General features: G+C 41.0%; 1 protein-coding gene across 4 annotated transcripts in view; it reads left to right on the top strand.

Moving 5' to 3' along the window:
• The window catches only part of NEDD4L (NEDD4 like E3 ubiquitin protein ligase), a 328902-nt gene that overhangs the window by 82054 nt on the left and 221366 nt on the right, over positions 1 to 25482 (top strand). For 3 of the 4 annotated variants that reach the window (XM_067545456.1, XM_067545457.1, XM_067545460.1), the window contains exon 2: positions 806 to 879. The exons of the other annotated variant lie outside the window; for it this stretch is intronic. In XM_067545456.1, the coding sequence (XP_067401557.1) occupies positions 806 to 879 (74 nt within the window). The remainder of the gene's footprint in view (positions 1 to 805; positions 880 to 25482) is intronic. 4 annotated transcript variants of the gene reach the window in all.

A 25482-nucleotide genomic window follows, 5' to 3' on the forward strand; every position in this document is an offset into this window, starting at 1 on the left:
ATGTACAAAAAAAGCAGTGTCGATATTGTTGTTCAAAGACAGTGGAATGTGTCAGCATGCTAGACTGCTGTGCCAGGTGATGAGTTGGTAATCTGCATTTTCAGAAACTGCCACACAGGTCTTTGAAAAGATATTTTTAGATTTGTATTTGCCAGAACACTGACATGGAGTAAAAAAAAAAAAAAAATCCTTTATTCTTTTTCTGTTTGGAAATCTCAGGGGAGGGTTGGAAATAAAGATAAAAGTACTTTAAAATTTGCATCATATCTAGATATCACTTGCTATTTCTATATTTTTGTTTTTCTTCCCTCATGCACTGGTACTATTAAATAAGCATTATTTGGATAAAAATGATAAAAATGTCACTATTGGCAATTAATACAAAAATAAATCTGTTATTCTTTTCCAAATCATATGACCTTGTATTTGAAGAGATTAAGTTGAAATCTGAGAAGCATGAATTTCTGTGGAAATCTTCTGGATCGTTTGAGATTTCAAAAGGCCCTGCAATGCAAATAATCTCCTTCCCCCCTTCCTTTTCACTAATTCTTGCCATCTTATGCTATGGCTGGACTAAGTGCTCTTCATGTCTCTGTCTGGCATTGTTCTCTGGCAGCCGAAGTGTAGATCTCCCTCCATAAGGCTTTCAGAATTTAAGCCAGAATTGAAAAATCGATCAGACTTTCTATCCAGAGATTGGCAGTTCTTTCACATTTGAGAAGTGGTGATCTAACACTTTCAAAGGTTGCTTGTCTTTGCATGAGTAAAGCACTTATTATTTTTTCTTTCTTTCCTATTTTAATAGGACGAGTCTCGAATCCTCAGAGTTAAGGTTGTTTCTGGCATTGATCTAGCAAAAAAAGACATCTTCGGAGCCAGGTATGTGTGTTGTGTTCAGCACTTGTTTAAAATTACAGTGTGGGCATCATAGCAATTTTATAGCTGTTTATAAACACAGTGAAAGATTCTCTGATGTGATTGCAACCGGTGTAGGTTATAGGGTGTCTGTTGGTAGGCAAACAAGCAATCTAATCTCTCACCCGCTGGGATATCCTCTCCCACACCACAGGGTACCGTTCCGCAGTTTGTTTTCTGCCTCTGTGATAGGTACCACACAAGGAGGCAGCTCAAGCTTCGGTAGTGGTTTTTGATACTGTATTTAAAATAACATTTTTCCCCCCTTCCCTTCTGATTTTAAGAGGGGCAGAAGGCATGAAGGATGCAGTAACTCACTTCATTTTCTGATAAAGCACCTCTTCTGCTATTGGTTTCAGCAGCAGTTGTTCTGGTGTTAGATACAGAAGCCTGATAGGATTGTTGCACTGTGATTTTTTTTCTTTTTTTTTGGAAGAGAGTGGGGGAAGGTTGGGGTTAGGGCAGCCAGTCTTGTCCACATGTCACAGGTACAGTTCCTGTGTACTCTACCTTTAAAAAAAGGAAGTGATTTGAAGGGTTTCCTCAACCCGCTGGAAGAAGGCTAGGAAGTGCTAACATGAAGAGCATGGAACAGACTGTACTGATGATTTTTGCCCAATAGGAAGCCTTCTCATGTTACACAGAGGGCTTGTTCAGTAAAATGTAGACTTGATGGAGTGAAAGATTTATCAAGCTGAGGAGTCACTTATGCAGCCATGTCACAGATTTTTGTATTTTGGGTTTGATTTTTTTTTTCACTTGCTAAGTGTTTCATAGAATCACAGGAATATGCAGGCTCACCGTTCAGTCAGGGTGAGAAATACAGAAGTTTTTCAATTGAGGACCAGTTGCAGGAGAAAGAGAGAGCACCTGCCAAGGGCATAAGCCATTTTTCATACGAGTGGCTACTACCTGTCAATCAACAGAAAGTGAACAGACCATGTTCTGCACTGATGTAACCCCAGACAAGATAACACCAGGAAGACGTGAAAGCTGTGGTTTAAGTATTTCAGACGAAAAAATTATGGGAGCGCCGCTTTGTTTACTTCAAGTCCTTTTTAAAATTACATATTTTAAAACAATATTTGCTCCCAGCCTAGGCTTGTGGTACGTACACTAAACCAGTGGTTCTCAACCTTTTTTCATGTGCGGACCCCTAAATAATTTTAACTGGAGATGTGGATTCCTTTGGAAATCTTAGACATGGTCTATAGACTCCCAGGGATCCACGGACCACAAGTTGAAAATCACTGCATTAAACAGCCCAAGTCAAAACTTGCAGTCTTAAAGGACTGTCCATGTAAACATTAAAAACTATCTCCCTCAGAAACAATATGCCATGAACCACAATACTCTCAAAAATGAGGGGAAGAGGTGAGTTAATAGGATGGGTATATTTGGGAATTTTTGCAGTGTGCCTAGAAGGTTAACAAATCCCAGCCTCTGTCAAATGACTGATAGTGAGGGAGTGAATTCTAAAGCCAAGGACCTTTCACAAAAATCATTCAGTCAGCAACCCCCTTTTCAAGCTCTTTTAAACTGAGTAGGTTCTAGCCTGAGTATCTAGCTGGCCTCCACTATATAATAAGGAGCGAGGTAGTTTCATGGTGAACAAGCCCAAAACCATTTAGAGTTTTTTAGATTAAGACCTGCAGCCTGAATTCCACCAGAAAAGTTACTGGGAGCCAGTTTAGCTCTAAATGTAAAGAAGTGGACACCATTACAGCAACTAACTCTAGCTTCTTAATGTATTAATGAGCCTCCCTATGGATTATTTTGTATTTCTTTAATGATGCTAAACTGTAGTCCATGAGCTTGATTATCCAATTTGAAAAGCTGTAATTGAAGGTTTAATTGCCTTTTGATTCTTTTTGGATGAAACTTGCAACAAGTGTACGTTTTGGTAGATGTGTGCATAATGTGGTAAGATAGATCCTTTTCTTTCTCCCCTGAGATTGCTATTTGAAATAGGTTTTAACTGCTGACCATAAGCAACAAAAAAGCAGCTCATGTTTAGAAATGATCAGATACATAGTGCTTGCTGAGTAGATTAGTAGCAGTGCGGTTAATAGTGTTGGCTAGCTTGCACTATAAGAGTTCTTCTGCTTGCACATCCCCCGTTAGTATTTACAGTAGAACCTCAGAGTTAACACCCCAGGGACAGAGGTTGTTTGTAACTCTGAAATGTTCATAATTCTGAACAAAAGTGATGGTCTTTCAAAAGTTCACAACTGAACATTGACTTAATACAGCCTTGAAACTTGACTATGCAGAAGAAAAATGCTGTTTTTAACCATCTTTATTTAAATGAAAGAAGCACAGAAAGTTTCCTTACTTTGTCTAATCTTTTTTAAACTTTCCCTTTATTTTTAAGTAGTTTATATTTAACACAGTACTTTACTGTATATGCTCTTTTTTTGGGTCTCTGCCGCTGTCTGATTGCATACTTCTAGTTCCAGATGAGGTGTGCGGTTGACTAGTCAGTTGGTAACTCCGGTGTGTTCGTAACTCTGAGGTTCTAGTGTACCTCATGAGAGGCCTTTCACCTTCTTGCAGCTGAAGGTGAGATGCTGCAGTACCAAAGGGAGGAGGGAAAAGAGGAACAAATTCTGGAGATGGGTGGGATGGAGAATGGAGAAAGCAATTTCCATTTTGAAAAAAAATTAAGACAAGAACTATCTTTTGTTAACCTTGCTTTTTCAGCGCTTTAATTTGGCCTTCAATATTTTTGTACTGGTATAGATACTGATTGGCTTGATGAATTTAATTGTCGAAAATGAAGAAACAAAATCTCACCAAGCTGTATCTAAATTTGACCATTCTTTTAGTTTATTTTAAAAAAACGAGTGTTTGGGAAGGCCAAACCTCCTTATTATAGAGAATATTAGTGTTGGGGTATAGTTGGCAAATTTAAGGAATTTTTAATTTTCCTCAGATTCTTTTTTAGTGTCCATGTAATTTTTACAGGATACGCTGGAAGTTTTATAGTTGAATCCCTTGCATTGTAGTATCGTCTTCATCAGCCAAACCTCTCATACCTTGTAAATATTTAAGATGCCTTTATCATAAGAAACTCAGAAGTTATCTGAAGAATGGATAAGCCTCAAAAATCAGTGTTATGGCTTTCTGAATTCAAATGTTTAAGCCGTGTGACTTGGCAATGAGTTCTATTAAAGTGGTCCTTAAATATTTAAAGTAGCTTTGCCTCAAGTTCAGTAGGGTTTTCATAAAGCTAAACAGTTAAAAACATAAGCTGAAGTATGTTTTTAACTTTGTTTGAAATGGATCTGTGGTAAAAATGATAATGTACGATGCCATTAATATTATTTTTACTGAAATGCTTATGCTGCTGAGCTGACAAGCTTTTCAGAAAGCTTTTTGTGGGAAGAGGCTTTTTTAAAAAGGACTTTCATTTTCTGCTGATAGTTTAACAGTTATGCTGCTTGACTTAAATATGATTTTTAAGCTGCCACAAATATCAGTATCATTCCAATATAACTGTCAAGAATACTTCCCCTAAAATGATCATGTTGATAAATTGTGTTGAGTAAATAATAATCAGTGAGGTGTGGAGCACAACATTACTTACGAAATAGAACCTAATTTCAAATAAAACTGGTTGGAGGAAAAATGTGAAATTCTAGAAATGGTTAAATTTTCTGAAACACAGCATATGTGTGAGATGAAAATAGCACTCAATAGTCATCAAAGGTGTTTTGTTCTTTTGGTAGTGGGGGGCAAAATAGATGCACAGAGCATAACTCCGTCTGCTACAAAAATCTTTTGGAGGGGAATCGTGATGGGATAACTTTTCAGCACTCTGTCACTGGGTTAAATCTTGTCAAACTTGGCAGCAGCTGAAAGCCATTGTGACACATTTGGGTTTGTGAAATCGGTAGATAGTCACAGTAGCTGCAAGGCAGTAAGGGTTGCCACACTTTTTGGCAGACTCAACAGAGAAATTAACTGAGTGGGCCATGTAGCCTGAACCATCCTCTTGCTCATAGGTGCGAGAAAGCACAGAACTGGAGACCAGTGAAATGAGTAGAGGTAGGCACAAAGAGGGAGCTCCACAAAGGAGTTCAGTGCCTTTTTCCAGAAAGATTGCTGATAGCACCAGGTTCTATTTTGCAGACTTCCGGTGTAAATGTGTGTGATCGTGCCCTGTGTTCTGTATAGAATGCTGAACCCACCCTCCTCGCACAGATTGGTCTCTGCCGTGCAGGACAAGAGGTGCTCATCCTCTCTCCCCCATTAACAGGTGGACTGGTGGGTGTACTCTGCTGCCTCATGTGTTCCAAGTCCGTGGAGCTTCTACCTCCCCTTCTCTGCAGGCAACTGGAGGGAAGGTGGGTGGACTCTTCCCTCTGACTCCCCTTGTTGGCTGAGTCTGGCACTGCCTCCAGCTTTCAGCTAATGCAGGGGTGGGCAAAGTACAGCCCACAGGCCGGATCTGGCCCATCTAACATTTCTGTCCAGTCCGCCATGCAGGATCGTAGCTACGGGTGGGCCATAGCCCACCCACTTTAAAAGCAGGCCCACCCAATCCATTGCTTTTGCTGCTGATGCTCTGCTTAAGCTACCCTAGAGCGTCAGGCGGCTTTTAGCTGGTCATTACCCAATCTTCCGGCTTCCGGTCACATGGCCAGAAGAGGAAGTTCGGGAAGTGACGGGTTGAGAATCATTAAGCTGCCTGATGCTCCAGTTGCCAAGGTAACTGGAGGGTCAGACAGTTTAATTTCTTGCCGGTCGCTTCCAGAATTTCCTGTTTCTGGTCATGTGACCGTAAGCAGGAAGTGGCCCAGGCCCACGACGACTTACCAAAATTAGTAGAATGGCCCCTCTGTGAAAATTATTGTCCATTCCTGAGCTGATGAGTGGAACTCTTATCTGTGCAGCCCTGCAGGGGGAGGGAAGGTGGGTGGATGAGAGCACAAGGTCTGTGGAATGCCATTTAAAATGGAGGGCATAGATTCTTTTCTCCCACCCCTATCTGATGCTCTTTTTCCCCTCTCAGGTGCTCTTTCCCACCAGCAGCTCGACACCTTTGGCCCATGAACCGGTACAGCCCTACCCTTTCCCTCTCCCTCCAGATTTGAGTGAGTGGTGCTACAACCTGAGCAGCGGGGTTGCAGCACCATTCAGATTTGACCCTGCCAAAAAGAGGTCAGGCCCTGACCTAGGTGGTCAACCTCTGGGTGGAGTGATGACTTGCTGCTGTTGTACACATGAGCGTTTTTGTGACTGGAACTGGCCTGCCTTTCCCTCCCCTTCACCAAAGGCTCTGTTTGGAAGATGTAGGGAAAATGTCACTCTGTGATGCACCTACCTGTTCCCTTGCCGGTGCAGGATGATGCTCCCTTTTGGGGTTTCTTCATATTGGTGGGGCACTGTTGCTCACAGCTACTGGCTGTTTATATCATGTGCTCTCTGGATAACTGAAGGCTGACTCTTCCTTTCCCAGTGCTTTCTTCCTATCTCCTTTCAGAAACCAAAAATACGATTTGAGAAAAAGCTGCTCTTTAAATGCTCTTTGTGAGGAGGGCGATCAGGTGACCTATACTAAATATTGATACAGTTTTATAATCTCTGAAATGAGTGACTCATAAAGTGTTTAATGAAATGGTATTTTGAAAACTAGCATTAGAACTGCATAATTACAGTCCTAGTAGCTGATAATGCTCCTTCAAGGTTAAGTCATGGCAGTATTTAACACTGGGGCAGAATAATGCGAATGCTACTATGTGACTATGAAAGGTGCATTACAAAACATGTTATATCTTGCACAAAACCATCCCAATGGACTTCCTTTTAAGTATTTAATATCAGAAATTAATGCTATGGGTCGTTTTGATTTTAAACATTAAAAATTATCACTTGAAAATTGTTGGAGTTTGAAAGTCCTCTTTTCCTCTGATTACATCTGAAGAAAATCAGTGTCATTTGGAATACTTAAAGTATTTTAAAACAAAAATTGGCCTCCACAATTTTTTCTTTTAAATGAAAAACTAATTGCTTTTGGTCCATAATGATGCTACATGTTGAAAACCGTGTTTTGTTTTTTTTAAATGTATGTATTTGTATTGTAGCAGTGCCCAAGCCTTCAGTTAGGATTGAGATCCATTGGGTTAGTCACTGTACAAACAAATAGGAAGACATGGGTCCTACCCCATAGAGTCTGTACTGTTAAAATGTAATCTCTGTTGTTTACTAACATTTCAGTGATGTGTATGTGATCTACTCATCCTTTTCTCCCTTGCCCCCTCCCTTCCCTAGTGATGAATCCCCATTCACCACTTAAGTGGGGCTCCTATGGTGGTTCTGATGATTCTCCCAGTAATAAGTATTTTTAGGATCATGCCTTAAATCTGTTTTATAAGTATATGAATAATATAGATCTGATTTATTTTTGGAAGTGTGGAACTTAACTCTATTAAGTTAGGTCTTGTCTACGTGGGGAAATGGACTCATAACTATAGTGGAATAATTATTCTATAGTTTGGTCTTGCCATAACAAAATAATTTTACTGGTGAATCCGTTTTCCCATGTAGACAGACCGTTAATGTAGAGCTCAGCAGCCCCTGAAAGTTAGGTCCAGTGTTGTTGTTGGTCCAGCGCAGTATGTTATATTAACTAGCTCATAAAATGAGATCATTAAAAGTCATATGTTGCAGTTCTGAGTGATTTATTTTATGTAGTTCCTTTCCCCTACTGTCTTGGTTTTTGCAACATGTTAAATTTTATAACTGTTTTTTAAAAATTTGTTTAATTACAAATATAAACATATTTTAATTATTTAACATTCAGTAATCATTTTAAAATTATTTAAAAGCATTTGTGTTGATTATCTAGGTCATCTCTGAGGATGGAATTTGATTGGATATGTTGATGGGTTATTTGGCATAACTATGGGCAAACATTTGTTTAATAGGTATATGTAGGCTGCATGAAATGCTTTCAAAATAAGTCAATACATGCATTATTGGCTGTATGAAATTATGACACTGCTACGCTGACATTCATACTCCAGGAGGAAGGGGTATGTGTGGAAATAGGACGAACTTATTCTGCTGCTACTTCCAGAGCCTTTCAAAAGTATGCTGTAAATGAAATTTTAGTTGTCTAAAAGTTCTAAAATGTAAAGATTTGAAACAGAATAAGGATTTTTTTTACCAACAGGAAACTACATTTTTAACTGTATCATTGTTCAGTATGTGCCACCACTGGGCTCACCGCTGTACAGCGTACAAGTAGAAGTAGTGCTTGCTCTGAGAAGACTACCATCTAAAAGGCACAGCTAGTACAGCAAGCTTTTATTGGCCCTAAATTTTCCACTCTTAATACTCTGGGTTAGCTTCAGTGGGAGGAGTGATAGAGCCAAGAGACTCCAGGTTGCTGCTGGCATTTTAAGTACGCCACTTGGAGCAAGTCCGTGTGAAATGTGGCTGACTTCTTCTCCTGGTTACATTAATTCTGTTCTCATTGACTGTTTTGGAAGTAGCACATGTATAACTCTCAGATGATAAAGATGACAGACATTTTTACCTTTATATTTACCAGTGTGCCCATCATCCTTACTTCTAGTTCAATGGGCGTTCCAGCAAAGAAGCCTGGTATGAAGACCCAGAGATCATGTTAGCCTGGAACATAATTTTTAAATACACTTTTTTTCCTACTGTTCATTTTCTCTTACATAATAAAGGGCTGCAGAAGACAACTAAGTGACATGAGTTAGTATCAATAAGTTTAAAAATTCCTTTAAAAAAACATGTACTAGTACACAAGAATTAGCTGTTCAGAACCGTAATAAAGAACTGCTGCACAGATTACATTCACGGGAGCTTGAGCTCCCTCTGCTGACTAATTTAACATACAATTTTTTTGTCCTTGCTAGTATGATGGCTTCTTGAAATTAAAAATAGATTAACTCAAATTAATTGCAGTTTTTCAACAACGAGGTTAATTAACTACTGGAACAATTTACCAGGCTGACCATAAACAAAAGAGTGAGTAATCTTTACAGCACCAGTGCTGTCACAGTATCATTGTAGTGGTACAAAACAGAAACTATTTGAGTGACCGTTTGAGATTCTATTACAATATTTTGTCTAAAGGGCCTTCCTGCAGGTGAGGCAAATAAAAAGCATATGTCTGCACTGCAATTAGACACCCATGGCTGGCCTGGGCCAGCTGACTTGGGCTTCTGGGGCTTGGGCTGCAGGGCTGTTTAACTATGTGGCTCTGGGAAAAGAGATAAAGGAGTTTGAAGCGCAAGTGGTGTTCTCATCCATCCTCCCTGTTCAGGGAAAAGGACCAGGTAGGGACCGTCGCATTGCGGAAGTAAATGCGTGGTTACGCAGGTGGTGTCAAAGAGAGGGCTTTGGATTCTTCGATCATGGAATGCTGTTCCAGGAAGAAGGATTACTAGGAAGAGACGGGATTCATCTAACGAAGACAGGGAAGAGTATCTTCACAGACAGGCTGGCTAACCTAGTGAGGAGGGCTTTAAACTAGTTTCGACGGGGGACGGGGACCTAAGCCCGAAGGTTAGTGGGGAAGAGGGACACCACAAGGAAGCAGAAGGAGGAGGGTGCAGCAGGGGAGGCCTCCCGATTCATACTGCGAAAGTAGGCCAGTCGGCTACTTATCTCAAGTGCCTGTACACAAATGCAAGAAGCCTGGAAAACAAGCAGGAAGAACTGGAAGTCCTGGCACAGTCAAGAAACTACGACATGATTGGAATAACTGAGACTTGGTGGAATAACTCTCACGATTGGAGCGCTGTCATGGATGAGTATAAACTGTTCAGGAAGGACAGGCAGGGGCGAAAGGGGGGAGGAGTTGCACTGTATGTAAGAGAGCACTATGACTGCTCTGAGCTCCAGTATGAAACAGGAGATAAGCCAGTTGAGAGTCTCTGGGTTAAGCTTAGAAGCAAGAACAATAAGCGTGATGTCGTGGTGGGTGTCTGTTACAGACCACCAGACCAGGAGGATGAGGTAGATGAGGCTTTTTTTACTCAACTAGGGAAAGTTTCCAGTTCACAGGACCTGATTCTCATGGGGGACTTCAATCACCCTGATATCTGCTGGAAGACCAATACAGCACAGCACAAACAATCCAGGAAGTTTTTGGAGAGTGTCACTGACAATTTCCTGGTGCAAGTGCTGGAGCAACCAACTAGGGGCCGAGCTTCTCTTGATCTCCTGCTCACAAACAGGGAAGATTTGGTAGGGGAAGTAGAAGTGGGTGGCAACCTAGGCAGCAGTGACCATGAGATGGTCGAGTTCAGGATCCTGACGAAAGGAAGAAAGGAGAACAGCAGGATACGGACCATGGACTTCAGAAAAGCGGAATTTGACTCCCTCAGGGAACTGATGGGCAGGATTCCCTGGGAGGCTAATATGAGGGGGAAAGGAACCCAAGAGAGCTGGCTGTATTTTAAAGAGACCTTATTGAGGGCACAAGAGCAAACCATCCCGATGTGCAGAAAGAATAGCAAATATGGTAGGCGTCCAGCTTGGCTTAACAAAGATGTCCTTGGTGAACTTAAACGCAAAAAAGAAGCTTACAAGAAGTGGAAGCTTGGTCAGATGACTAGGGAGGAGTATATAAACACTGCTCGAACGTGCAGGAATGAAATCAGGAAGGCCAAAGCGCAACTGGAGTTGCAGCTAGCAAGGGAAGTGAAGGGGAACAAGAAGGGTTTCTACAGGCATGTTGCCAACAAGAGGAAGGTTCGGGAAAGTGTGGGCCCCTTAGAGAATGAGGGAGGCGACCTAGTGACGGAGGATGTGGAGAAAGCTGAGGTACTCAATGCCTTTTTTGCCTCTGTCTTCACAGACAAGATCAGCTCCCAGACTGCCGTTCTGGGTGGCACAGAATGGGAAGGAGGCGAACATCCCGCAGTGCTGAAGGAACAGGTCCAAGACTATTTAGGAGGATTGGACATTCACAAGTCCATGGGGCCGGATGCAATGCACCCGAGGATGCTGAGGGAGTTGGCTGAGGTGATTTCAGAGCCATTGGCTATTATCTTTGAAAGCTCGTGGCAACAGGGGGAGGTCCCTGAGGACTGGAAAAAAGCAAATATAGTGCCCATCTTCAAAAAAGGGAGGAAAGAGGATCCAGGGAACTACAGACCGGTCAGCCTCACCTCAATCCCTGGAAAAATCATGGAGCAGGTCCTTAAGGAATCCATTTTAAGGCACTTGGAAGAGAGGAAGGTGATCAGGAACAGTCAACACGGATTTACCAAGGGAAAGTCATGCCTGACCAACCTGATTGCTTTCTATGATGAGGTGACTGGCTCTGTGGATGTAGGGAAGGCGGTGGACGTGATATACCTTGACTTTAGCAAAGCTTTTGATACGGTCTCTCACGGTATTCTTATCGGCAAGTTAAAGAAGTATGGGTTGGATGAATGGACTATAAAATGGATAGAGAACTGGCTAGGGCGTAGGGCTCAACGAGTAGTGATCAATGGCTCCATGTCTAGCTGGCAACCAGTCACAAGCGGAGTTCCCCAGGGGTCGGTTCTGGGGCCGGTTTTGTTCAACATCTTTATTAATGATCTGGAGGATGGGGTAGATTGCACCCTCAGCAAGTTTGCGGATGACACTAAGCTGGGGGGAGTGGTAGATACCCTGGAGGGTAGGGATAGGATACAGACTGACCTAAACAAACTGGAGGATTGGGCCAAAAGAAATCTAATGAGGTTCAACAAAGATAAGTGCAGAGTCCTCCACTTAGGAAGGAAGAATCCCATGCACAGCTATAGACTGGGGACCGACGAGCTAGGCAGCAGCTCTGTAGAAAGGGACCTGGGGTAATGGTGGATAAAAAGCTGGATATGAGTCAGCAGTGTGCCCTGGTTGTCAAGATGTCTAATGGCATATTGGGCTGCATTAGGAGGGGCATTGCCAGCAGGTCACGGGAAGTGATTATTCCCCTCTATTCGGCATTGGTGAGGCCGCATTTAGAATATTGTGTCCAGTTTTGGGCCCCCCACTACAAAAAGGATGTGGACAAGTTGGAGAGAGTGCAGCGGAGGGCAACAAAAATGATTAGGGGGCTGGAGCACAGGACTTATGAGGAGAGGCTGAGGGAACTGGGCTTGTTTAGTCTGCAAAAGAGAAGAGTGAGGGGGGATTTGATAGCAGCCTTTAACTACCTGAAAGGGGGTTCCAGGGAGGATGGGGCTAGGCTGTTCTCGGTGCTGGCAGATGACAGAACAAGGAGCAACGGTCTCAAGTTGCAGGGCGGGAGGTCTAGGTTGGACATTAGGAAAAAGTTTTTTACTAGGAGGGTGGTGAAGCACTGGAATGGGTTACCTAGGGAGGTGGTGGAATCTCCATCCTTAGAGGTTTTTAAGCTGAGGCTTGACAAAGCCCTGGTTGGGATGATATAGCTGAGGTTAGTCCTGCTTCGAGCAGGGGGTTGGACTAGATGACCTCCTGAGGTCCCTTCCAACTCTAATATTCTATGATTCTATGTGGTGTAGACATTGTCCAGCTCTCTTAAAACTGAGTTGTTTGCCCCCACAATTCCTATTGGGAGACTTTTCCAGATAAAATAGGAATTTAGCTGTGTTTTAAATTTAAAAAAAAACAAACACAAGCAAATAGAAATAGCCCTAGTCAGATGTTAAAATGAGAGAATGTGCAGAGGTTTGAAGCAAGAGTGCATACACACAAGAAAAAGGGGCGGGAGGATGGGGAACTGGGCATGGGTGTAAGCAAAGGCTAATTTAAAAGGTTAGAAATTCTCAGCTGTGTGCTATCTATCCCTTGTAAGTACATGAGCGTTACCAGCATTGCCCTTATCCTTCCTTTTCTCTTGCCCACTGTTCGTCTAGCCCACTTGTGCATCTGGTCATAAAAGGATTTTTTGGAGATCAGATGATCCTGTCGTTAAGGCACCAGTTTGGGATGCCTGAGAGATGGGTTCAGTTCCTGGCTCTCATACACTTCCTGTGTGAACTTGGTCTCTGTTCCTCAGGTCCCCATCTGTAAAATGGGCATATAGTACTTCTTTTTTTCTCCCCCCACCTACTGTTCTGTTGTTTGGGATAGGACAGTCTTTTATTGTGTGACTACAGTGAGGGCTCAGTCCTGATTGGGGGCTTTTAAGGGCTGATCGTAATACAAATAATTTGATAATATCACTTATTCCCATCTGCCCTTCAACCTAGCCACTTGTTGTTTGGCAGATTGCTTAGAGGTACTGTTGCAGAAATCAGTCTTGAAGAGGGATTTGAAAGAGTGGCTTTAAGGTAAAAGTGCATTCCAAGGAGCAGCATGGAAGATGCAAGCATTTATACAAGAAGCTGATAAACGGGTGGTCCAGGCTGGCATTGTGAGTGGAGAGGGAACGCCACTCAATAGAAAACTGACTGATAGTAAAGTTAGTTATGTGTGTTAGAAATCTTATTTTTAGAGGCTGAAAAGTGCAGGTTAATTCTGGTGGCTGCAAAAGAGGGGAAAAAATAAGAATTTGGCAACCAACTGTGGTCATGAGGGTTGAGGTCAGTAATGAGATGTAGATGGGTATGTATTGAATTTGCAATTTAGTATGTGTCTGATGGTATTACATAAAAAAGTGGGTTGTGGTTTTATTTTTAATGTGGCAAACCTTTTGGTAGAACTCTGTGTGGGTTCTTCTCCGCTCCCCCACATGTTCCAGCCAAGTGAGCCTGCACCCCTACCCACTCCCCTGTCCAGGCTTCTATTTGCACTTGAAAAGTTCGATAATGCACAGAGCTTGGCCTACATGAGCAACAAAGTGTATGACTCTCTATGATGTGTAGGCAGCAGCAGAGGGCACCAGAGAGCTTCATCTTTCTGCAGCACCAAATGGAAGCTCTGGGGGCCTGACTATAGTGGCAATCAGGCTTTTTTGGCTTCCCAGTACGGCATCAATGGGTTCTGCCCATTGATTCCTAGAACAAAGCCTGAAATTTTGGAATGGATCAGATGCAGTTTTCAAAAGTTAGCATATTATATAAAGATGGACAAACAGCGATGCTCTCGTGGTGAGTATAGGCCGGGTCTTGCTTTGCTTGACCAACTAATAGGGGTTGTTGAAAATTTTTTCAGGGTTTTGGCAAAAAAAACTTTGATATCATTTGAAAAATTGTGATGAAACAATTTGAAATGAAAAATTTTCATTTTGACTTGAATGGAAACATTTCTCTTTCTCTCCCCTCTCCCATCCCTTTCTTTCTAAAGGGAGATGAGGAAAAAACAAATTCAGGTTTGAATCAAATGAAAACTTTTTTTTTTTTTCATTTTGAATCACTTTGTTGAAAAATAAGAATTTCATTAAACTGCACGCAATAAATAAATAAATTTAAAATTCAGAATGCATTCCCATTTTTCAACCAGCTTTGCTTACTAGTGTTCATTTATTGATTTGTTTGTAGATCTTACCTAATTATTGGAGTGCAGAAACCTATTGGGGAAGTCTACAGGGCAAAGAGGTAAATGTTCAAATAAATGCAAAAGGAAGAAGTGGCACTAAGTGATGGAATTAGTGTTGTGTGCTTTTTTTAAACATAGTCTTCCGAACAACTGGAGACAAACACAGACTTCAGACTGAACTGAATTATGGTATAACTAACACTTGCTATTATTATAATTGAAAGAAGGAAAATAAGCGAAGAGAATTTTTTCTATTTTGAGTATTTGACAGAACTGTGTGTGTAGTCAGCTTTACTATTCCCCCTATGTCTACAATTGATTTGTTGCTTTTGTGGGCTTTTCACGCAGCAACAAGGAGAGAAAAGAAAACACTGAGAAATAGGAAAATGTGGTTCTAAAACCACAGAAATGGTGAGGGGAAACTAGTTTGAAATTATTTAAGATGACTAGGTTTTAAATTGACACTTTCCTTTTTTAAATGTTCAAAGTGAGCTGTAGTTGATACTCATCTGCAGAGACGGTCCTAGTCCATTGTGGGCCCCAAACAGGAATATTTTGCCCCCTGCCTCCCACAGTACATAGTAAAATAGTATTTGGGGCCCTATGCAATTGCCTAGTCCGCTTACGCCTAGCGCTGGCACAGCTCATCTAGTGGATCATTAACCTTTGATTTTGGCTTCTTTAGAGTTTTGATACCAATGCACAATATTTGGGATTATCCTAGTTGAAAGGGAGATGAGCCCATGTGATTGTTAATGGGAGAGGAGGTTGTCTATAAGACTGTCGTTCATGAAATGCAGTATTGCTAGCCCAAGATGTTCCAAAACTGAGTCGACCCCCAAAACACGAAATAATTGGGTTCATTTTAATTGTTTTCTGGCTGACCCTTTAGGGATTGTTTTCCAGTTTTTTTTCTGCAAACATGAGGGCTAGAATATTTTTGTTGTTTAAATAAGGTAATCGCAGGACTCCAGCAGCTGGGGTGTCAAGAAAAACACTAGATACAGCAAGACTCTTGATAAGTGCTAGAATTGAAAACACTGAAGACGCGGCATGGAAAGTTTGAGAAATGGGACCTCACTTTGTGTTCGTACCTTGTCTCACGCCTTCTGTCTCCCCCAGGTAGTATGTTTAAGAAATTGATAGCAGATTAGCTGTCTGTGCACAAGATCTTTTAAAATGTAAAAAGGTAACACTTGGGCTGAATGAACCTTTTAAGCATTTAATTCTAATGCTTTCTATGAATGTGACCTGCAGTGGAAGATGGATTTGGGCCTATTTTTGTTCCCTGCCCTGCCCCCTCCCCCCACATTGATAGTCTGAAAGAGTCTCTCTTTCAATATTAGGGTTTATGTGTAATATCAAGTTCAGTCTTCTCTGGTTATGCTGGAGTACTCCTTGTGGATTAGATGTGGATAGCAAACTCCCTCAGACTTTAACTGAAAAAGCAGAAGTGTTGAATTATTAACAACACAAACTTTTGCCCTAAATGTTTCTCAGGTGTTTGAGTTAAGTGAGTGCTAACAAAATGTGTTTTTAGTAGTTTGAATAACCCACCCCCCTCCACTTCCTCTCTCAATTAATCAGGATTTTTACTTGTATGGTGCACATAATAAACTTATGAGTTGATCAGAATCTTGTTGTTTTTCAGGAAAAAGAATAGTGTATAAGGACCAAAACTTCTCTCTCCTTCCCGTCTTTGCTGATCACCTTCAGCCATCCAGGAGAAGAGCTTTCCCTTTTTTGTACATACTAGCTCTTTTTCTTTTAAATTTAGGAGTAGCCCAAATCTGACACAGAAAGAAGTGCTGGCAGCTTGTCAAGAGGCAGTGAAAATTTATCTGTACATTATTTTTTAAAAGTACAGTCATAACTTGTATCTTACAGTCAGTCTTATATCTTCCCTGATGAATGACTAAAAATGTGCTCATTTGAGTTCATTAGCAGTAAGAGCCTGCAATTGTCCTCACCTTGCAGTTATGCCCCAAGAGTGTTCCATTGAAGTCAGTGAGGTTCCCCCATGGCACAGGAGTCTGCCTGTGCAGTGCCCATTGCAGTATTGGGGCCTAGGCCTGTGCTGGTATATTTGACTTCAGGCATCTTGTTTCTTCTGGATCTCCCATATCCTTTGCTTCTCTGAATTTAGTGGTTATGACTTCACAAAATCTGTGTAACAATACAAATGTCTGCCCATCTTGAACCATTGCAAGGCTCCCAAGTGATTTGAAAATATTCTACTTTTTCTACTATTTGTTGATGTTCCAAGGATGCTTCATTTCTGTAAATCTAGACTAATTGAACAGTATTTGACCTTCTTTTCCTTTCAAGAACACTAACTTCTGATGCTGGTGGGGAAGGCGAGGGAATATTTTCTCTAAAACAAAACAAAAACCCCACACCTGCCTTTCTATTTGCATACTTATTACAAAGTACAGGGCAGAAACCAAGCTGCTTCAATGAAATTCAGATGGAATTTGCAGTCCTCACAGTTAGAGGGAAGCAAATTGGCTCTGAAAGTCCATGTGACCCAATAAATATGAGACCACATAATGCCTGTGGAGGAACAGGTTCTCTCTGTTTCATGTTGTCTCAACACAAATGGATTAAATCTGTAGTAATTTTGGAAACCAGTTACGTGTACATTCAGCTTACTTGCACCGGCTGAATCAGTAGTGAAAACAAAATGACTTTACTACATTTTTTTCAGAGACAAGGAGGGTGAGGTAATATCTTTTATTGGACCAACCTCTGTTAGTGACAGAGGCAAGCTTTCGAGCTACACAGAACTCCTTTTCAGGTCCCAAAGAAGAGTTCTGTGTAGCTCGAAAGCTTGTCTCATCAACAGAGGCTGATCCAATAAAAAATATTATCTCAGACACCATTGTTTCTCTGATACCCTGGGATCAGCTTGGCTACAAGAATGCTGCATATGTTTTTTGAGGCTTATTAAGGTAAACTCAGATAAGCTGGCATAAATAAAGTCCTGTAGAAGTTGTTTTTCTTCAAACTTATGGGTCTCTTTCCATTTGCTCTTGTAACCTTGTCTCCGAAGATAATTTGGGGCTTTTAGACAAAATAGATGTGGTAATTGGTATTGCTGTAGTATACCCCGAGTCATCTGAAGTTGCATCAGGTAGGTGAAATCCCCCAAATTACTTTCAGAGACAGGGTTACAGACATGCAAATAGCAAATTCTTTGGCCCTTTAATAGTACCTGCAGGTATACTGCATTTTTTCTACTACCTTTCAACAGTCAACAGTGTTCATTTTCTTATCAGACTATTTGTATGAGGAGAAAATATATTGTTACATTTTATTCATGTAGCTCTCAGCTACTAACAGGAGGCTAGTAAGAAGTGATGTTTGTTTTAAATGCAGGAATTGGCAAGTGACTTCATGTCTTTTATAGAGTGAAATACAGTATCTTTTATTAAAAGAAATTTGAAAACAAAAATAAAATTGGTAGGACTTCTAGGGCTCTTTATACACCACCAGTTTATTCAGGCTTTTCCAGGGATAACTAGAGCTGGTATAACCTGGCAGTTAGTTTTTATTATGCTGTTTTGCTGCTGGGCAATACATGAAAACTCTAGTTAGTACTGTGTTTAATGCCACTAGTGTGCATTCGAATACACCAAATTCCACATACAGTAATCATCCCATCAGTGAACAAAGGAGTGAGTCTCTTCTGGCTCCACACTAAAATCCTGATGCACATGTAAGGTATGCAAAGAGCAAATTTCATTGGAGACTAGGTTAGCCAGAGGGGTTTTCCTTCTGATTCACCTGGCCCAGTTAGCTTTGGCTGCAAGGTGCAGTGTATAAGCAGAGTTGAGTTTACTTCAGTATATAGACATCAGTTTGAAAATATAACATCAAGGAACTAGGATTTAGTGGGATGAAAATTCATTATGTTCAGGTCTGCTGGTGGTACCTGGTTCAAGGAAAAGAAACCTGCTCTTTAAACATCGCCCACATACTAGAGGTTCTTGTCTAAGTTTTTAAATGATCTTTTAAAATCATGGACTAGCACCCTAAATCAGTGCTTTTTAAGAGTTGGACCGTTATGCTATAATTGTTCATTAATGTATTGTTGTCCAAATTCCTGTACTGGTATGTACAGTTGTCATTTTATCTCACTTAAAGCCTGTTTGTTTTTCATGGCAAGAGTGATTGTATTACTGCTTAAGTACTGCTTCTGTGCTTGGGAAAAAAGATGCACTTGTCTCTCTCTGCCTGAAGTTTTATTTTGAATGGGCTCCCTGAAGCAATCAATCTCTGTTCGCAGATCCATAGTATGTAATCATAATAGGTTGAATGAGGGACAGGGTGGCAGCCTTAAGTTTCTGTTTCCTTAGTTAAGTAGGCTAATAGCACCTAAATGTGCTGGATTTCTCCCCCACCCTGAAGTTGGATATAATAACTATTGTTGTGAAGGGGAGGTGAGGCAGGATTATAGAAAATCCCAGTCTGTTATTCCTCCCCTCCCCGCCCAACCTTGCTCAAAATAAAACTAATCTAGTGTGAGTGTTTTTTCCTTGGTTTTTCTTTGGGGGTGGAGGGGAGACGTTAAGTAGAGTGTGCTGGTCTTGTTTTAGTTTTCCTTTTGGAATATCAGTATCATGCTGAGTTGTTCTGAAAATCCATAAAATGTTGTTGAAGCCATCCAGTCCCTGGGCCTCTTCACTTGACAGTGGTTAATCTGCTGGTGTGCGGAGACAACTACCTATCCTGTCGACCATTCACCGTCTATCATGCTGTTCAATATTATCTCATCGTTTTCTTGTACTTCTCCTTCAGGCTGCCTGTATGCACCAGTTGTCTCTTCTCTTTATATATTAGTTCCAAAGGGGTAGCCGTGTTAGTCTGTATACAGCAAAAACAAGCAGAGTTCTGTGGCACTGCCACAGAACTCTGCTTGTTTTTGCTTTATATATTAGATTGTAAACTCTTTGGAGCAGGGACTGTCGTGTTCTGTGTATCAGCAGCGCCTAGCTCTTCGATAATACAAATGATCTTGACCTGCTGGAGGAAAGATATGGTAGTGGTGACCTGACTAGTCATTACACCAAGTTAAGTTACCATTTTTTCAGTAAATTTTCTTTAGTGACAGCCCTGTTCTTCCCACATAGATTCTCATTTTAAAAAATCCATGCATTGATTCTCTTTGGTTTTTGATGTAATGTTTTTCACATGCCTTGGTTCTGAGGGATAATGTTGGACCAGATGAGCAAACCTGGAAAACCAGCTATCAGATACACACCCGTAAAGATTTACCAATAATCTCCTCTTGGGTGGGGCTCTGCTATGTTGGCTGGTGTGAAACTGTCTTGTGGAAAACTACTGATCCCAACCCTGAAAAGGACCTCAGCCTCTTTCCCAAACAACATATATAGGTCCCTGCCCAAAAGTGCATTTGGATGAGAAGTGCAGAATGTGGTGGTACCTCTCATCAGCAAAACTTACTGTAACAATGAATTATAGCACAAATGAGTGAAATTTAATTGTATCTCTATTTGATTGTGTTTTCTATTCACAATGGAGTGGTCTTCACTAACTCGTTTCTGTACCCCTCAGTTCTCCTTATTTATGTGTATCTGCATCCTCAGTTAGGGGTATGCCTGCAGTGGCTTTACTTTAGCCCATTGCACTTCAGTGCGTTGTACTTAGAATAATGTTTTTAACTCTATTTTAGTACACGCATCCTCATGACAAGTTAATCACTGTAAAGTAAGCACTTAATCTGCTGTGATGATGCTTGTTAATTTCCTGCCTTCTTTAAAGTACCTCCTTTATCTTTTGCTCTGGCAGACATGATGATGTTGTGAAGTGGCCTATTATTAAATATGTATTGTGTATCTCAGGAGCTCAACCAGTCACATCTATGACTCTTTCAAAGTATTCATTGAATAGGTACTTGGTCGAAATCAAGATCTCACCACACTTTTAAATGGGTTTATTCCACTCTTGGTAGTTTACCCATTCTGTTGTGATCATTACTGAAAGGAGGGGGGTGGAGGGAGTTGTAATCAGTCTTAATTGGATGACCTCTATTTCCAGAGATGGGAATGAGTCAGAGTCTTTAGTACTTCTTGGACTTTGTACAAGAGCCGTGTCTTTGTATGTGCTATCTTCACATGACTGAGTTCTAGTGGCCTGGTATCAGCCTTTTGGAATATCAGTCAAAGTGAACATAAACAGATTAGTGATTAAGGGCCATGTCTATACTACAGTTTATGCTGGCATAATTTATGTCGCTCAGGGGTGTGAATAAACCACCCCCAAGTGACATAAGTTACACCTACATAAGCGCCAGTGTGGACCGAGCTTTTCCCACCTACATAGCTACTGCTGTTTGCAGGGGCTGGAGTAGTTAAGCTGATAGGAGAGTTCTCGCCTGTTTGCTTAGACTAGAACAGCTAATTACAGAGTTTACAGAGTATGTGTTGATTGACATGTTATGCACAGTGCCAAGATGTTTGTGGTGACAGGTACATAAGAAAAGCATGGCTCTGTAAGTGAAGAATAGCTGTCTTTAGGTTCCAGCTCAAATCTAATGAGTTTGTGATGGCTAATGAGATGGGAGTGTCAGGCTCAGGAGCATGAATACCGTCAGGACAGACTGTTAAGAAGCAGGGCACAAACTTCAAAGTGGTGGTGAGTTCTATGCTTATTTTTCACTAACCAAGAACTCCTCAAGCACTATAACAGCCTTAACATGGAGTCACAGACAGTCCCCTTGAGTACTCTGGTCCAGTGGCTCTCAACCTTTCCAGACTACTGTATCCCTTTCTGGAGTCTGATTTATCTTGAGTACCCCAAGTTCCACCTCACTTAATATCTACTTGCTTACAAAATCAGACATAAAAATACAAAAAAGTATCAGCACACAATTACTGAAAAATGGCTTAACTTTCTCGTTTTTACCATACAAGTATAAAATAAACCAACTGGAATATAAATATTGTACTTAATAGTATATAGAGCAGAAGAAACAAGTCATTGTCTGTATGAAATTTTAGTTTGTACTGACTTTGCAAGTGCTCTTCACATAGCCTGTTGTAAAACTAGGCAAATATCTAGATGTGATGTACCCCCCCCACAAGAGCTTTGCATACTGGTTGGGAACCACTGCTCTGGTCCCTCTTGACACTCAGGCAAGTTTGCCTTGGTGTCAGATGGTTCCTTACGCGAAAAATCACAACAATCTTCAAGTTATTCCCAGTGCCAAAGACGAGTCACTTACCCCAGGTGAATTGCAACTTAGATTCTATACCAAAGACAACAATTGTAGCCAATTCTATAATAAATTAACTAAAGGCTTTTTTTTGGCTAAGAAAAAGAAGTAAGTTATTTACAAGGTTGGAGCAGGTAAACACACACACACAAATGAGTTAGTCTTAGGTTCCAAAAGGTAATAGAAGCTTCTATAACAAGCCAGCTCCATGTGTGCTTTAAGGCTAATACAGGGCAAGCAATAGGGATCCCTTGCTTATTGCTTAGAAATATTTGTCCTGCAGAGTCTAAGTAGCATAAAGATACATTTCCTTCTTGTCAGCGATTTTTATTCCCTTCTTCCAGAATTCAAGCTCATGGTTTGTCTTGTGCACCTCTTCTCTTGATCAGTATAGGGGGGAGCAATCAACAAAGTCTTTGCCCTTTGTTTCACAGTGGCTCATGTCGTTTTATTTGGCCTTGTGTGCAGGACCTAACACCTTCTGTAGGAAGCCAGCCTTTATGTTAATCAATGCTTCTTTCCTGTTTGGTGAACTACACAGTCAAAGGCATTTGCAATGCAAATACTTAATATAACGTTATAACATGGGGTACAGATGTTAAGTGAAGTTATAGTGAGAATATATGCAGCATTCTACAAGCATTTTATAAAGTTGAAACACTAAATGTATTTTTATAAAGCTAACACCTATTTTGATAAAGCTAACACATAGATGACCCAGACTGGTTTCCAGCTATGCATTCATCAGTGTGTGTTTGGGGCCTAGGGACCATGGCATGAGCTGAAGCTGATTTGCCAGTGTCACAGTGAGTATTATCTTCTGACTATCAGATAATTTTCTTGGCCTTAATTTTTTAATGGCTAAAATTGCTAGGTAGATGTAGCACAAGTGGGATTTCTATTGGGACACTTCTCTATGAATTCAGATGCCTTCCTTGTTTTTTCATTATAGTATTTTCAATATAAGTAAAGGACATTTTAAAATGAAATATGTAAAAATTTGACTGTCCAAGGCCAGAGTTGAGGATTTAGTTTCCCTTGCAACAATTGGTATCAAATATCTAGCTAAAATAGAGCAGGATATATCCCCAAAAATTTGCGACGTATCAAGTATTTAAGTGTAAACATAAACTCCATTGTTGTTTTACTAGTAAATTTTGTTCTTAACATAACCTTTGCCATGTTATTGTACCAGTTTATAAAGCATAATATTAATAATCTGTGCTACAGAAATAGTTTGTTGTAGGTACAGTAGAACCTCAGAGTTATGAACTTACCAGTCAACCACATGACTCATTTGGAACTAGAAGTATGCAAGGAGGCAGCAGCAGAGATCCCAAAAAAAAAAAAGGCAAATACAGTACAGTGCTGTGTTAAACTTAACTAAAATTAAATTAAATTAAAAGTTAAATTACTAAAAAAAAAAGAGGAAAGTTTAAAAAAAAGAACTTGACAAGATAAGGAAACTTTCTGTGCTTGTTTCATTTAAATTAAGATGGTTAAAAACAGCATTTTTCTTCTGCGTAGTAAAGTTTTAAAGCTGTATTAAGTCAATGTTCAGTTGTAAATTTCTGAAAGAACATCCGTAATGTTTTGTTCAGAGTTACGAACGTTTTAGAGTTAGGAACAACTTCCATTTCCGAGGCGTTGGTAACCCTGAGGTTCTACTGTAAGTCTATATTGGTGCACACTGCGGAGGCACTTGAGCTACTTTTAAAACACAGTAGAAAAAATGTCGAGCCCTAGAAGTACAATTTACTGGAATGCAGCTTTTCAGGATAAAAAGCATTCCAAAGCACAAATATTTCTGAATGTATGTATGTGGCAAACAAATGACACTGTGTGTTAATGAATGCCAAGGAAAAAACCTGCTGAATCTAAGGCCCCAGTTCCACTTTGGGATCAACTCCACTTGTATGCCTCTAGTTTCTAATTGTGAAGGAAAGAAGGGCTTTTCTGCAGTTAGTCATAATGAATAAGCAAAGATGATATTTGCAGCATATGTACAATGTGTAAAATATGTAAAGTTTTGCATTAAAAGTTATACTAGTAGTTTCACTTCTTGTTAGAACACTAGTATCAGGTGGCTACAACTACACACAATAGTTTGTATTAATCGACATTTTTGTCAGGCAGTTTAAAAAAAAAAAAAAAAAAAAAAAAGCTGTGGGCTTGTGGGCTCACATGCTTCTGCACCCAGATCTCTCTTATGTGGCTGTTTCTGCACCGCCTCCTTCTCCAATGGTTCCCTAATTTACAGCTTCACTTCTGGGCTGTTTCCAGTGACCCCTGACCGCTGTCTCACACAGGTTTCTGTCTCAGTCCAGGTCTATACTAGAAAGTTCTGTTGACACAAGTCATGTCTGCGTTCAGCTGTTGAACTTTGGTGCTTGGGTGTGTGCACACTTGGGTGCCTGCATCAACCCTGTGCATGGTCAATGGGAGTGTTTGGGTCAATGTCATATGTGGTGCATCACAGATAGGTATCCCAGGATGCCCTGCATTTTAGTCTGGCTCAATGCCTTTTGGGACATTTTTGTGCGATTTGCCCAGGGATTTCTGGGAGCTAGGGGTCAAGTTCCCACCATGCGCTTTCTCCTTTCCATGTTTTCCACATCCCATAATTTTCATGCAATTTAAAAAAAAAAAAAACCTCCCACAGTCCTATGTGCTGTTATTCAGTCTGACATTTGTCTGACAGAAGCATTACCTTGCTGAGCTCAGCACGGTTCTCATGAGTGTTGATTCTGTATCTGAGAAACAAGCACTGATTGGTGAGATCACACGCATATCCCAATTATGGCACTAACCCATCTTGCCAGTGAGCATATCAACAGAATGGGATACTTTTCCATGATTACAGAGGCGCTAGTTGCTCACTGGGAGTGCTTCACTTGATATCAGTGTGGGTGGGCAGGGAAGGTGCATGACGCTTGAATCTTTTAGAACACAGGACTTCATCCCTTGTAGCTTTTTGAATTCTTCCCTGAGGGCAGATTACCTTGGGCGATGTTGACATGCCAGTTGTGATTCTGGGGAATCCAGCCCTACCCCTTGCTGCCCTGGCTCATGAACCTGTAACCTGACCATCTCAACAGAACCAAGGGAAGGTACAACCACTGATTCTTCATTTTCACTTGGGATTTTAAACAGAGAACACTTACGTCCCTGTATCTAAAACCTACAACAGTGCGATAGGTTACATATATATTGGCCTCTGTTTTTACAGTTGGTGTATAGGTAGAAATTGTTCTCCTTGTTGTCCAGTGTAGAGTGATAGATGTAAGGATGTTCACCATGGTGCCATGTGGTATGTTGGCGGAGGTGTAGGGAGCAGTGACCATTGAATTCTCCCAGAACTGAAAAGGCTGCTGAGTCAGGGATCTTTGGGCATGTAGGTCAACAGTGCTCTGCAACATTTGAGTTTGTTGCCTGAGCAATCCCATTATGTCCTGGGGCATTTCCCGATGCGCCTCTCAGTCCTTTTGCCTTTCCTGCGTCAGCTGTTCTCCGTTCTCAACCGTTCTCTACAGTCAAGTTCAGATGGGCCATCCAAGCCCTGTGTTCACAGTCCGAAGCCTTAGAGAATTGGAGGATGTTGTAGAACATATCTTCCATAGTTACCATCTTTCTCCTCCTGACCAGGATAAGACATTCAGCATATGTGCAGGGGCTACCATGCCAGCAGCTGCTGACTAGAACAGACAGATATGCCATTAGATTTACAGTCACAATGGAAAAGGAAGGATAAGTGTGAACACTCCCTTACTGTATTTCCACAAATACCTTTAATAAGAAATGCTTATTGACACTTCAGCTTTGGAGTGTGTTGCTACAGCACCACTCTGCAACTCAAACCATGGTGACTATGGCCTGTTTATTTAAATAATGTACTCCGCGTGCCATGC

Source organism: Emydura macquarii, unplaced genomic scaffold (assembly GCF_026122565.2).
Source record: "Emydura macquarii macquarii isolate MOO-44397 ecotype Brisbane River unplaced genomic scaffold, CSIRO-AGI_Emac_v2 contig_1045, whole genome shotgun sequence".
NCBI classification, from domain to species: domain Eukaryota; kingdom Metazoa; phylum Chordata; order Testudines; family Chelidae; genus Emydura; species Emydura macquarii.